The sequence below is a fragment of the Anopheles funestus genome, chromosome X (genome assembly GCF_943734845.2).
Source record: "Anopheles funestus chromosome X, idAnoFuneDA-416_04, whole genome shotgun sequence".
In the NCBI taxonomy this organism is placed as follows: domain Eukaryota; kingdom Metazoa; phylum Arthropoda; class Insecta; order Diptera; family Culicidae; genus Anopheles; species Anopheles funestus.
Window position 1 is genome coordinate 436,677 of NC_064597.1, and position 12,536 is coordinate 449,212.

Below are 12,536 nucleotides of genomic sequence, written 5' to 3' on the forward strand. Positions count from 1 at the left end.
CTACATGATGGAAGGGCGAAGAAAATGCCGGGAATCCTTGAGGATTGATGAAGCGCACATTCCCCAAAAAGCTGTTTTCTTTTGACAACCTTTTTTTTATTGCACCAAAGCATTTTCATCGGCGATCCGAGCAAAGGGAGCAAAGTAACACAAGACATCAACTGTCTTGTCGGACTAAGTTCATCGGACTTTATTTCTTTTGGTTGGATGCAATTGGTAAATGATGCCGTCTTAGTACACCGTCAGCCACATAACATTAGCGAGCAATCAGAAAAAGCGAAAAAAGCATACCCAAACAGGTGTTACATTTACACCAAAAATTAATATTTGAAAATGGATAGTAATATTTCTATTACACGCTAATAAAGTTGTTATGAAGGCGCAAAGAAAGCGAAAATGATAACTCAAAAGTAATAACAATCATAATATTAATATTAATAATAACAACAATAATTTGGAACAGGTAATGAAGTGGCACAAAAAAAAATCTCTGTCTTTTAAAGAGACTTAAAACAAAAAATATAAGAAACATATAATGTATTTGAAGGATGTAAAACCTGTAGAAAGCAAACACTTGATGTAAAAAGAATTTCCTTACCCCTTACTCACTCAATTTCTTTCCCTCCTTCTCTCACTCTCTATCTCTCTTTCTTGCTTACAACTGATAGAGAAAGGTGCAGCAAGTAAAAATTGCTTTGTCGGCAGCTAAAACCAACCGAATCGCAATGAGCTCTAATGTAGAGAGTGTGCAAGAGAGCAAGCCAAAAAAGGCCAAAGGATCCAAGTTAAAAAGGATCCAAATCCATCTCCCCTCCTTGCATACCCTTAACTGGCGTTGAAGAGGGATAGACAAGAGTGGTGATAGAAGGGGACGAAGGGGAGGAGGGATGGGGAGAGGGGGTTGAGGGGGCCGGGTAGGCGGCGTGATGAAAGCGAGTTTTCGGTGCAGAAACGCAGTTTCATTCACCCTTGTGTTCGACGACCCCAAAAATATTTTGGGACATCATGAATTTGCTTCAAATCTACTCCCGTTTCTTCTCCACAATTTACCCCTTTTTGCCAAACACACACACACACACACAAAACACATTGCTCCGACAATAGCTACTTAAAGGCTTCTTTCGTGCCTGGGCAGCATAATGCAACAAGCAGTTCAGTGCCGGTGGGACTCCCACCCATTCCCTCAGTACACTGAAGCTAGAACACGGGGTTAAATGCCCCACCTGCATCACTTTCACTGCTTCTCGGTGCAAAATTTTTGTCGCTAGAAGCGTGACTGAAGCAATGCAGAGGTTGTAAAGGAATAGCGAATGAGAGCAGCTTTACATATGCAACACAACAATACCTCGGAGAAAAGGCAAAAAAAAATCAAATCTAGACACAGAGAGAGAGAGAGAGAGAGGAAGAGAAAATGCGATGAATTTTCCTTTACCGGGAGCACCCAGCACTGATTAGTTAGTCGGCTGCTGGCTTGGATTTCGAAGATGCTGCGATAAAGGGACAGGAAAGGTACGCTTTCACAGTAAGTCCTGCTGTCCTGAGATGTGCTGAGTGTGTGGGTGAGTGATTATGAAAGGCGAAGAAAGAATGTGGAGTAAAGGGTGCATGCATTTCTTTTCTTTTGATTTTGGAAACTTTCTACCAGGATTATGGTACTGAAGTAGTTGAATGAGTTGAACGAACCTTTCCCATTACTCAAACAAAAAAAAATTACCTCATCCTTCCCAGGACACCTTTGTCGGGGTGAAAAAGGGAAGGATGTGGGCCGAGAAAATGAGTTCAAATGAGCACGGATAAACGGAGTTTCGCTGAATAGCAATACACAACACTTCTCAATGCCAAACTGTCAAAAAAGACAAACAAACGAAAATGAATATTATCCATTTGATATTGGATAAAAAAACAGCTATACAGTTATATTTCTATAATAAAACACTAAAACAAAACTAGATCATGTTCGTGCTGATGCTTTTTTAGCTTTACTTATAAAAGTTACAGGTCAGTTACAGGGGCCTAGTTCAAAAAATTAAAAAATCATTAACCAAATATTTGAAAAGTATAAAAAAGCAGTAAAAAATGTCTAACTATCTAACCATATGTTCTACCTCGCTGGTTCTCTTTTTTTTAAACTCAAGTCTCAAATAATAGAAGAAGAAATGGTTTAAAAACAATTGTACACCAAACAAAGCCCACACAAACCGATGCGAAAACTAATCTTGCCCCGCGAGTGTGCAAATATGCTTTCCCCCGTTTTGCTGCTCCACACATAGTGCCGGACACGAACAGCGTTGTGAAATATTAAATTTGTAATTTTAGTCTCCGGCGTGTATGCATCGGTTGTATCGTATCGCGTTTCCCATCTGGCTGGCTTTACTTGGGGTGTTTTAAATATTTCATCACATTTTAGTCGTCTCCAACGGGTCCACTGCAGGGTGGTGTAAATGTTGTGAGATATCACGATTTTCTTTCTCCGGTCCTACGCGCACCACGTACTTAATAATAACAGACATTGTCGAAAAAAGGAGATAATATATTTTTCCTCTAAAAACAATACGACAAATGCAACCCTTTCCCAGAGAAAGAGAGAGAGAGAGTGTGAGTGAGATCCTGCAAGGGTTGGGTGAGGATTGCAGGGAGACCGAATAGTGCTCCGCTACGTGTTCCGGAACGAAAATCCCAAAAATAACCATTCCTGCACGTACGGTGCCCTCACCTATTCCATCATCATCCATTCATCCTGGAAATTTGTTCGATGCCACCCACACAACACATAACAGACACACGCCTTAAAACGCAACCAGACACCGTACCAAAAAAAAATTCCTGAGAGAAGAACAAAAAAACTCAGGAACTCACGCATTGGAGAAGAACGCTCAGCAGCAAAAATAAAAATAAAACTCCCAACAACAACAACAAAACACAGCCAAAAGAAAGGAAACAAAGCAGAAAGGGCACATTCACCATAATAAAAATGCGTCCGGCTTGTTAATTACTGTAAACCAGAGCTCCAAAGCTGTTTACTTATTTTTCCATCACCTTCTACCCCCTTTCCGCCTTTTGAACGTAACGGAAGTAGTGAGTACGATCAAGGGCTACACCGCTTCATTCCCTTAGTACACTGCGACGGGCTGAGATAACACACAACCGACACTCGCATTCCCGACTCTGGAAACAAATATCCGCCCCTCATTCGGGGGAAAATTTAACGCAACATGGAAATTCCTTCGACTTTGATTTACTTTTTGAAACATTTTTGAACGCGTATGATCTCCACCACCGGACATTCAAAGGCATTCGCTCGAAAGTTTCACTTTCTAGTTTTTTAAATAAAAAAATATATTAATAAAACATTTCATAAAGCACTTAATTATCCAAAATTGATAGTAAATACAGTAGAACGTTGATTATCCGGGGGCGGATTAACCGGCGGGCGGATTAACCGTGGTGAACATTTGTACTGATGTCAGGTTGGTTAAAATGATCAAAAATGTTCACCAAACGATATATTTGAAATTATACTTTTTACCTTCTAAATTTAATTGTTATTTGATAAGAATTTACTTGATCCAGAATCATTTTTACCGTCAAAAGGACCACCATAGTATAGTATATAGATACTATATACGCTTTATCTAGATATATAAATGGCCTTGATATTTACGGAACTATTATCCGTGGAAATCGATTAACCGGCATCAGTCCGGTCCCGAGCACCCCGGATAATCGACGTTCTACTGTACCTAACAGGGGGCGGCCCGGTTATGTGATAAACGGCGCCGGGTCCACATTATGCAAGCATTAACTCATCTACGAACCATAAGTTTTAAGCATCCTCAGCAAAATCAGCATTTTACAAAGTTACTTCATGTTTGATCATTTTTTTTGTTATCGTATGCGCTTATGTTGACTGCGATTTGGTTAAAAAAATAGAACCAAAAATGTGACACTACACCGAGCAACTTCTCACACCAGTGTGTGTCGGGAGAATGAAACGTCAAAGTACCTTTTCTTTCCTTTCTCCAAAGAATGCATGCAAATCGTGTGTGCTTTGCAATTTGCATATTCCGTTTTGCTTAACATTCCCCGCACCTTCCCTAAAAAAAGAAAGACGATCTTCAATGCCGAAAGCATCGAATCGCGACCAAACGATCGGTACAACAAAATATGAAAGAGTTCGTTGACTAGGGGTACTGGTGCTCAAAGAGGGTTCCGTGGCACGTGTAGGAAGACTTATCGGTGGTGAACTGACACCGTATGAAAACTGATTCCACATTTCATTGTCGCCACAGTTAGGCCCACAGGTGCCGGTTGGTAAAAGTTGGGGAAAAAAATTATCAAACCAAACTAACCGAACCGTGGAAAATGGTCTCCCCTGTACCTTCTTCTGGTTGATACAAGGTTTTACCGAGATGTATTCGACCCCATCCCGGGTGTATGATGATAGGATCAAACAGACAGAAAAAGGTGATCGTTAGAATGTGCAAAAACAGATCGGTTTACACCGTGGATGGTAAAAAAGGAAAAGTTTTCAATCTCAATATCTGAACCGGCAAATAATGACAAAAAAAAACGCGTGCAACAAAGGCAACAACAGCCGTTCCACCCGTTTCTGTCGATCTTTTGCAGTTACAGCAATGGACAAGAAAGTCTATTTTCCAGATAGAAATTCGTTCATCAATTCGCTCACTTTCTGCTTCTTTTGCACGGTAGACCTTTGTCCTACCCGTTTCGAGCTTTCCTTGACTTGCACTTACACGCAGCTTGTCCAGTGTGCGGGTAAATAGCCCTACAATGGATTTTTATCCAGTTTTCCGATCAGCGGTGAAAAATTTAACCACCCAATAAATACGATTGGATAATTATAATTCACATATTTTGAGCCCTGGCCACTTACCCTGATCACTGACGACGCCATTGAATTTCTGGTACAGAACGTAGCACAGCAGTAGCAGCGACAGAAACCTCTCCATATTCGTGTGGATCTAACGCACGGATGGGTAAGCACCCAGCCGCAGGTTCTGGTTTACGTGTATCCTTTTAGTCCGGTTTAATAATGCCTTTATCTCCGTTCCGAGTATCCGAATAGTCGGGATGGATGTAACGAAATGAGGATCGCACGTCTCTTTGACAATTTTCGCTCTAATATCCTTTTGTGAAGGTTAACCCTTTCGTCGCTTGTTTGCACTTTTCACACCTTCACACACATCGAACTGTTTTTTTTTTCTGCATGCTCTCGCGTACACAGGAGGAGATAGTCCGTTTTCTTTCGTTGTTATTAGCACTAATATTTCCTCCTCCCGGTGGATTATTGCGTGCGAATCGGTTTCGAATGTTTGATTGATGCAGATCACCCTCACCAACCCGTTTGGCCGTTGGTACTGGAACTAGGCGAGGGAATGAAGGGCGAGGAGATTAGTTTGGTTTGGTTTCCCTGCCGTGAACCGTCCTATCACACCATGTACACACGCACACACACACACATACACATGTTAACTACAGCAACACTCGCCGCCACCACACCGTGTCAGGACTGCGCACAAACACATACGCAACATGCACGGATTTTCACGCGATGGGGTTGGGGTATGTCACCGAGGACAGAGGACACGAGACACGGACTCAGGCGCGGTTGAGAGTGAACAGTCGCAAGGTCTTACCGTGACACGGTGCAACGAACGCACTGGCAGGACCGATCCAGCCACAACGGTGCAGTAATAGTCGTGGCAATGATGCTGCTATTGATGATACCGGTGCCATGATTCAAACACAATCGGGATCTGCTCAAACGCGCCGTGCAACAAACGAGGCGCCCCCTCCTTTCCGCTTCTCACTCTTACCGGTGTACCACCGCCCTCCCCCCTTTCCCCCCACCCCCAGGGGAATTATGGGGTGCAGGGGTCGGAAAGAAGTTACACACTGACGCGCACACACACGTACAGTAGCATACCGACACAATGCACGGACATTTGGTCACCTTATTACTGCTTCTTCTTCTTCTTCTTCTTCTGCTGCTTTTTTCCTTTACCACTTTGTGACCACTTCCCGGGTGGCCATCGCCACACAGGGCAAGGGACAGTGCTGCTGCTGTTGTTGCAATCGGACACCACTGGCAATCGGCACACGTACGCAAGAAACCGGATCGAAAGGCATACGAGCAGCCAAACTACAAACGCATTTTGCGGTCACGAACGAAACACCCCCTTCGCATCACGTTCGCATACGGTGGTGGAAACACACGCAAACTTACGGCCGGAATGGGGCCAAACACCGTTTGTTGATCGGCTGGCTGACTCGATTGATCGCGGATGTAGTTTGATTGTGAACAAGCGCACACACACACACACATACCAATCACACACCGTGCGCGTGTATGTGTCGGGCGGCGATAAGTGTGCGCATGCGCCTCCCGCCGGTATCGGCTTCGGCTGCTGCTGCTGCTGCTGATGCACAGACGGGAATGTGAACAGCGTTCTGTCAGGTTTTCTCAGGTATATAGGTTCCCTGATTGTATGTTGCCCTTGCAGCAAGGATCGCACTTATGCACAGGTGGTGTACCTGTACTATTCTCGTCGGCTGCCGTGTTTATCTCCGTTTGATACCAATTATCTACTATTGTAGCACTCTGTTAGGGATTAAAAAAAAACAAAACCCGATGAAAATAATAGAAAAATTAGTAAGTAGTAAAAATTGACTTTAATAGTTACGGACATAGTTGATGGAACAATACATTAGCATATAATTTGAGCATTGATATTATTATCAAGTGTTAGTGGAAATAATGATCCATGGTGGTGATGACGCATTTCCCATTTAACCTAACATAGATTAACGTTTTTATTTAATATATAGGAAACGTCATACCATGCACTCTTTAATGCTGCATTTAGTAAGGATTTATATTCTGTTTTTCAACAATTTAACAGTGTACTGAACTCTCGTGCAGTGACACCAGCGACTGCCACAAACCCTGGAAGATCAAGCAACGGGAAAGACAAATCGAAAAATTCCTTCTTCAGCATTCTATGCTCACAGACTCACCAAACACACAAACACATATTTATTCGTATCCAACAACCACCAACACAGACACGCACACGATTGTTGGTTAAGATAAAGGCCGCTGAAGGCATCCCATTCTTTATAAGATGAAAGTTCACGGACAAGAGGGCGAAAGTAGGCAACAAACAGCGAGCCATATAAGAACACGCACACACAAATACACACGCATACATGTCCGTCACGCATACCTGAGGAAAAGGAATCTAATGGATATTGAATCTCGTCTAAGTCGAACACCGCAGCATCCAGCGCGAGCCACACAATAACGCGCTCGCTCCTACTCGCACATTCAACCGTCGTCTCTTTCAGGTGCACAACATCGTGATTTTGATGCTTTGTGTGCTTGTGTATGAGTTGCAAGAAAGAAACTGCTCATGCTCACGTCGGATATAAAAAGGAAAGAAGGTGCACAACGGCAATGAAATAAACGCTCGACCGAAACGGAAACTACCGAAAGAACGACTAAGGTCCGCATCTCAGGAGATGTGTCTTTTGTTTTGCATATTATATATTGTGGAAAACCCAAGCATTAACAGCCTGCGGCAATTGATAACCAAGCCTTAACTGGAGAAAACCAAAACATTAAATGCCGACATAGTCAGTAGAGTAAAAATTTAAACCCGTTTTGTTGAAAATTTATAAACACAGCCAGAAACAAGAAAGGGACAAAAGAGCAAAATTTTTAGTAACGGCGACCAACTGCAGCCCTTCGGAAGCACCCCAAAAGACACACCGTGTGAGAGGGAAAGGAAATGCTTCTACCATAGCGAGAGAGAGGGTTGATAGAATGTTGAAGACTTCTCGATAGATTGACGCTGCTTGACCATCATTACTACTACTAGCGCCGCGCTCCGTTTTTTATGGGCTAATGTAACCCTAGCCGCACATACACATACAAGCAGGGCCACTCATATGCACGCACTTGAGGATGGGGCACACAAAATCATCAACACACCTTCAACAAAAACAACCCCCCAACATTGAAAATGCACTTTCTGACCACCGGAAAGTGCGAAAGGGACACTAACACTTGAATTGTCTGTTTTCACTTGCTCCTTTAATCATTCACCGTACTGCACCGACAGTTGGTCGAACAACATTCTCCCTTATCGGAAAACCATTACCTCTAGATTGTAGAGATTTTCCACAATTTTCTTCCTTATTTCATTTCATCAACAGCCAAGAATGAATCTGCTCATGCAACGATTATACCACCATTCTCATCGTATCGATACGCACCTACACAAACACAACCCAAAGGGGATGAAGGGATGGTGCATGTGTGCGCATTCCTTCTGGGCAGGTGAAGATGCGGAACAGAAAGAGAGGGAAAGATAACGGCATGGACGTTTTCGATGCACTTTGATTTTAAGGGTGAAACAGACCAAAAAGGCAAAATGCTTCATGTAGACGCACTATTCCATATATACAGCCTTATACGTATGTGCGCCCAAAAGAAAGATCGGATAGTGGGAATATCCAAACAATCATTTCTTTTAACCAATCGATCAATGCCATTTCTGCTTGGAGAAAAGGAACAAAGCCGAGTATGACGAAGATAGCGGAGTAAACGTGTGCATGAAAGACAGAGAAACAAATATGTGATTGTTGGTTTTTTGTTGCCGACAAATTGGCAAATAAATTAGTGAAAACGTAAAGATAAAATAAAATTGTAGAAAATTATCAAAAGTGCAGATAGAGGGAGAACAGGAGAGCTTGAATATGAAAGAATCAAAATATTAGACGGGGAGTTGTAATCAAAGACTAACTAAACAAGCAATCGTTAACAAAAGCTAGTCGTAAAATACTCTCATACTTTTTTAAACCCTAAATTCAATGCGCTATGACCCTCTGGACCACACATTTCATTCGACAAAAGGATGGAATTATCAAAGATATTCAGCAAAAATTATCAAAGATATTCAGCGACTGCACAATGTTCCCATTCCTTTGATACGCGCAATAGACAGTTTCTTCCCTTCTCACTCTAATTCTAATAATGTATGTATATCTCATTCGCACTGTTATACGCTTGCTGCATCGTCGCTTTCGCATGTTCTTTTGCTGTTTTATTCAAGGAGTAGTGAAAATGTCCAGTGAAAGAATTAACTCAATAGATGACGTCCAAAATGCATCGTTACGTTGAATAATCTAAATTACACTGCTATTTCCCGGCATCCCGAAAGACTTTTTTTATACCCAGGGCACCTTCAGCTATGCTTTACCTCTCCCACTCGTTAAACTACACGCAGCCTGCCCAACAATAAAACTATGAAATGCCACAAAACATTTGATTAGCAAACGACTGTGGTCGACAAAAATGTTTGCAAAGCCACAACAGAATTGTTTAGCTTCTACATGTTTGAAGATAGATTGAACAGGAAAATAAGGGATGCATTTTCCTTTTCCAAACGATCGCAACATTGTAACGTTTGCGCAATGGTGTATGGAAGTGGTGTTAGTGTGTGTGTGTGTGTGGTGTGTGCTCTTGAAGAAGAGTGTATATTCCGAAAAATACACCAAATCGAGTCGATCCAGTCCATTTCGTCTGCGAAAAAGTTCCACCAGCCCCACCGATGGAGATAGTGGATTTTTATTCACTCACACAAGCAAAAGCGAGACACGAAATTAGGGAGAGAGAGAGAGATAGAAAAAGGGAGATTAAAAAAACGACACAAACTTTAGGAACAAGCACGTACACACAGGCACACACGAACACGTTTGGGGACAGCTAACATCAAAACTACTCTTCACGATTCCGTTGTAACAACACCATCTACGAATATTTAAAATTTCCCACTTACGACATGTGAACTTAAACACAGTTTATGCTTACAATCTTCCTTGCTTTATGTTCACGTATGCACGAAGCACTTGGGTCTTTCAGTCTCGGAGTGCAGGGGAAATAAACGACGATACACACGCGCACCGTATTGTTACCCGTCACGGCAGATCGCCATCTTGAGATTCCTGGAATAAGTTCGACGTTTCGGTGCGGTGCCCGGAGCATACGTTCCGGAGCGGATCGCATCTGTAAGAGTTTCCCAACTAACCAAACTTGTTGATGGATGACGATTGTTCAATTTACAAATAATAAATATATGCGTTTTCAAACGGGATTATTGCGCCGTAAATGTCTAACCAGACGTTTATTCTTATTTCCTTTACTTCTGGCATCGTATAAAAATTAACTCGTTAATGTCGTTATAATTATGAGCTCTTACGATTGTAAAGTGAATTCGCTATTATGCGGGAAGTAACAAACTCCCAAATTGTTCTGAGGCTGCTCACTTCATGCGAATCATAATGGACGATTAATCTCGAAAGACCTTTTAATCTTCCACAAGGTAGTTTGGCCTGAAAGTTAACTACATTCATAGTTCAAACAAATTCAGCAAAACGAAACACGTACCGGAAGTCTTGGGAGGGGAGCACTTTGAAATTATTTGGTCGGCATATCGCTCCGAAACATCGACAATCAGTATTCCAGATAGCCCTGGTACATTGCATACAGAAAGCAGTATAACCATCTACGTATAAAATCAATCGAGTCGTCAACCTACATTACTTCTATATTAGAAGAATAACAAGTTATTTTTTATGTATTTCACTATCACCATATGATATTCAACTTAACGGCTTTCGAAGGGTGATTCTCTTGGCATTTTTTGTACACACTATCTTATTCAATTTATTATAACCCGTACCATATCGCACACAAAAAATTATATTACCGGTTTGTCTTACCCACCCATGCTCTTCCATACAAGTTCCACCTAATATGAAATTCAATTATTCACTGCCTCCATGCATATATTATAAAAAAAAATAGGAGGATCAACACAAAAGAAACGAAAGCAAAAAAACGACTCTCGACTGTTTCTTTTTTGTACATCTTGAAACCGTTTTTGCTTTTAACTTTTGGATCCAGCAAATGCTTGATTTTATTGTGCGTTCTAGAATGGAACGGTTCGGATTGATCTGTACTGTTTTACTTACTGCAGTTGGTTTATTTGGCAACGCGGGCAATGAAAGCTGCAGGATTGATTTTGAATTTTACAATATTCGAACGAATTGTACATTCAAATATCCAACCGTTTCGTTGCGCCCGTTCGCGCTGAATCAACCCAAATTTACTATTCGAGATAATCGCTGCGAGTGTGAGGAATTAGCTTGTACTTGTTGCATGGGAATACGCATGGAGAGGCTTAACTTCGATCGAAAGTGTAAGTAGTGAATATAAGGTTCGTTATTCGTTACGGTGAATATACAACTACACGTATCGTTTCTGTTGCAGTTTGCTCCACTTTCACGTACGTACCGTACGATTTCGCGATCGATATGGAAGTTTTTATGGACGATTCGTCCATCTACAGAAATTCACTGTCGGCCAAAAATCCACCACCATTCTGCCTGCCGGTTCCTGTCCCGTACATACCACTGAACGCAAACCTTTGCCTGAAGCTGTACGACATTTATACACCGCGGCAGAATCTACATATGTGCCTCGACGTGGAAGCACGCGTCTGGACTAATCCACTGCTTATACTGCATTTCGAATGTATGCGCATGGGAGCGGACGGACTGTTGTGGTTGAAACCAACCGACGGGGACGGGTTCGGGTCTATGCCGGAGGAACCAATCGACGCCTACGATGAAGTGATGGAAGAAAGACTCAGTTCAGTTTAGCTACCAATTGAGGGAGCAAATGCGATTTCCCATCTATTCCAAATCATAATAAAGATGAACAGTTTAGCACAGTTTTTACGCCGCATGTACTGTTTTTTGCCATTGGACGCCCGGACAATCATTGCTTCTTGGACGGTTCCTTGGTACCGTATGTCATGCCTACACCGATGATCAGTGCAAGCACGGTGAACCCTTGGGCCAGTATACGGGCACGCATCATGTACTGCGACATCTGGGAACGACCCTGCCGAAAATTCCATAGCCCAAACCCGAGCGCGGTAAGCGTGGCCGCACAACCGATCGGAACCAGCGGGTTCTCGTTGATCTTTCGCACCATCTTCTCTTTGGTTGTTTCTGCGTGCACACCGGCAAAATCCTTGCGCATCTGTATCCAATCTAGCTCCTCCACGGGAAGTTCCGGTGGTGCGGATGCGGCCGCTACCTGTGGCATACTGTGGCGTTTGATTGTTGCAACTGCTCTCTGTATTCACTAAAGCGTAAAAGCCAATAAAAACGATTGTACAATTTTGGAAATGCTCAATAAACTACCGATATCGTACCTGAGCTTACATAAATCTTCAAAACTGATTTCGTATCTATGCGAAATTGGTTCTGTTTTGACAGCTGATTGTTTTGGTAGAACAGCAACCTTCATGCCAACTCCCTGTTCGTTGTGGAACAAATATCATGTAAATTTCCAAGTTGTGTCCATACAGTGGTCAAAATTGTAATGCATACACTGCGCGTTTTGCACATGCTTGTTCTGCAAGCTTGCAATTAATATATTA

The 12,536-nt window shown here is 42.3% G+C and overlaps 3 protein-coding genes across 12 annotated transcripts in view; 1 reads left to right on the forward strand and 2 right to left on the reverse strand.

Annotated features, from left to right (window-relative positions):
- LOC125761953 (ephrin type-B receptor 1) overlaps window positions 1-12,536 on the reverse strand; it is a 73,170-nt gene that overhangs the window by 20,615 nt on the left and 40,019 nt on the right. For 7 of the 10 annotated variants that reach the window (XM_049423601.1, XM_049423593.1, XM_049423651.1 and 4 more), the window contains one exon: window positions 4,895-6,622. In XM_049423601.1, coding sequence (XP_049279558.1) covers window positions 4,895-4,970 — 76 coding nt within the window. In that variant the 5' untranslated portion in view covers window positions 4,971-6,622. Of the gene's footprint in view, window positions 1-4,894; window positions 6,623-7,247; window positions 9,753-9,863; window positions 10,059-12,536 lie in introns of those variants that run through there. The other 3 variants (XM_049423585.1, XM_049423609.1, XM_049423617.1) reach the window with 3 other exon arrangements.
- On the forward strand, window positions 10,961-11,826 carry LOC125762281 (uncharacterized). The gene is made up of 2 exons (XM_049424191.1): window positions 10,961-11,285; window positions 11,357-11,826. The coding sequence occupies exons 1-2, from the start codon at window positions 10,994-10,996 to the stop codon at window positions 11,746-11,748; spliced, it is 684 nt and encodes a 227-aa protein (XP_049280148.1). The 5' UTR covers window positions 10,961-10,993; the 3' UTR covers window positions 11,749-11,826.
- Window positions 11,739-12,425, reverse strand: LOC125762260 (HIG1 domain family member 2A, mitochondrial). The gene is made up of 2 exons (XM_049424148.1): window positions 12,309-12,425; window positions 11,739-12,238 (listed from the first exon to the last, which is right to left on the reverse strand). Exon 2 carries the CDS (start codon window positions 12,197-12,199, stop codon window positions 11,867-11,869), a length of 333 nt encoding a protein of 110 aa, XP_049280105.1. The 5' UTR covers window positions 12,200-12,238; window positions 12,309-12,425; the 3' UTR covers window positions 11,739-11,866.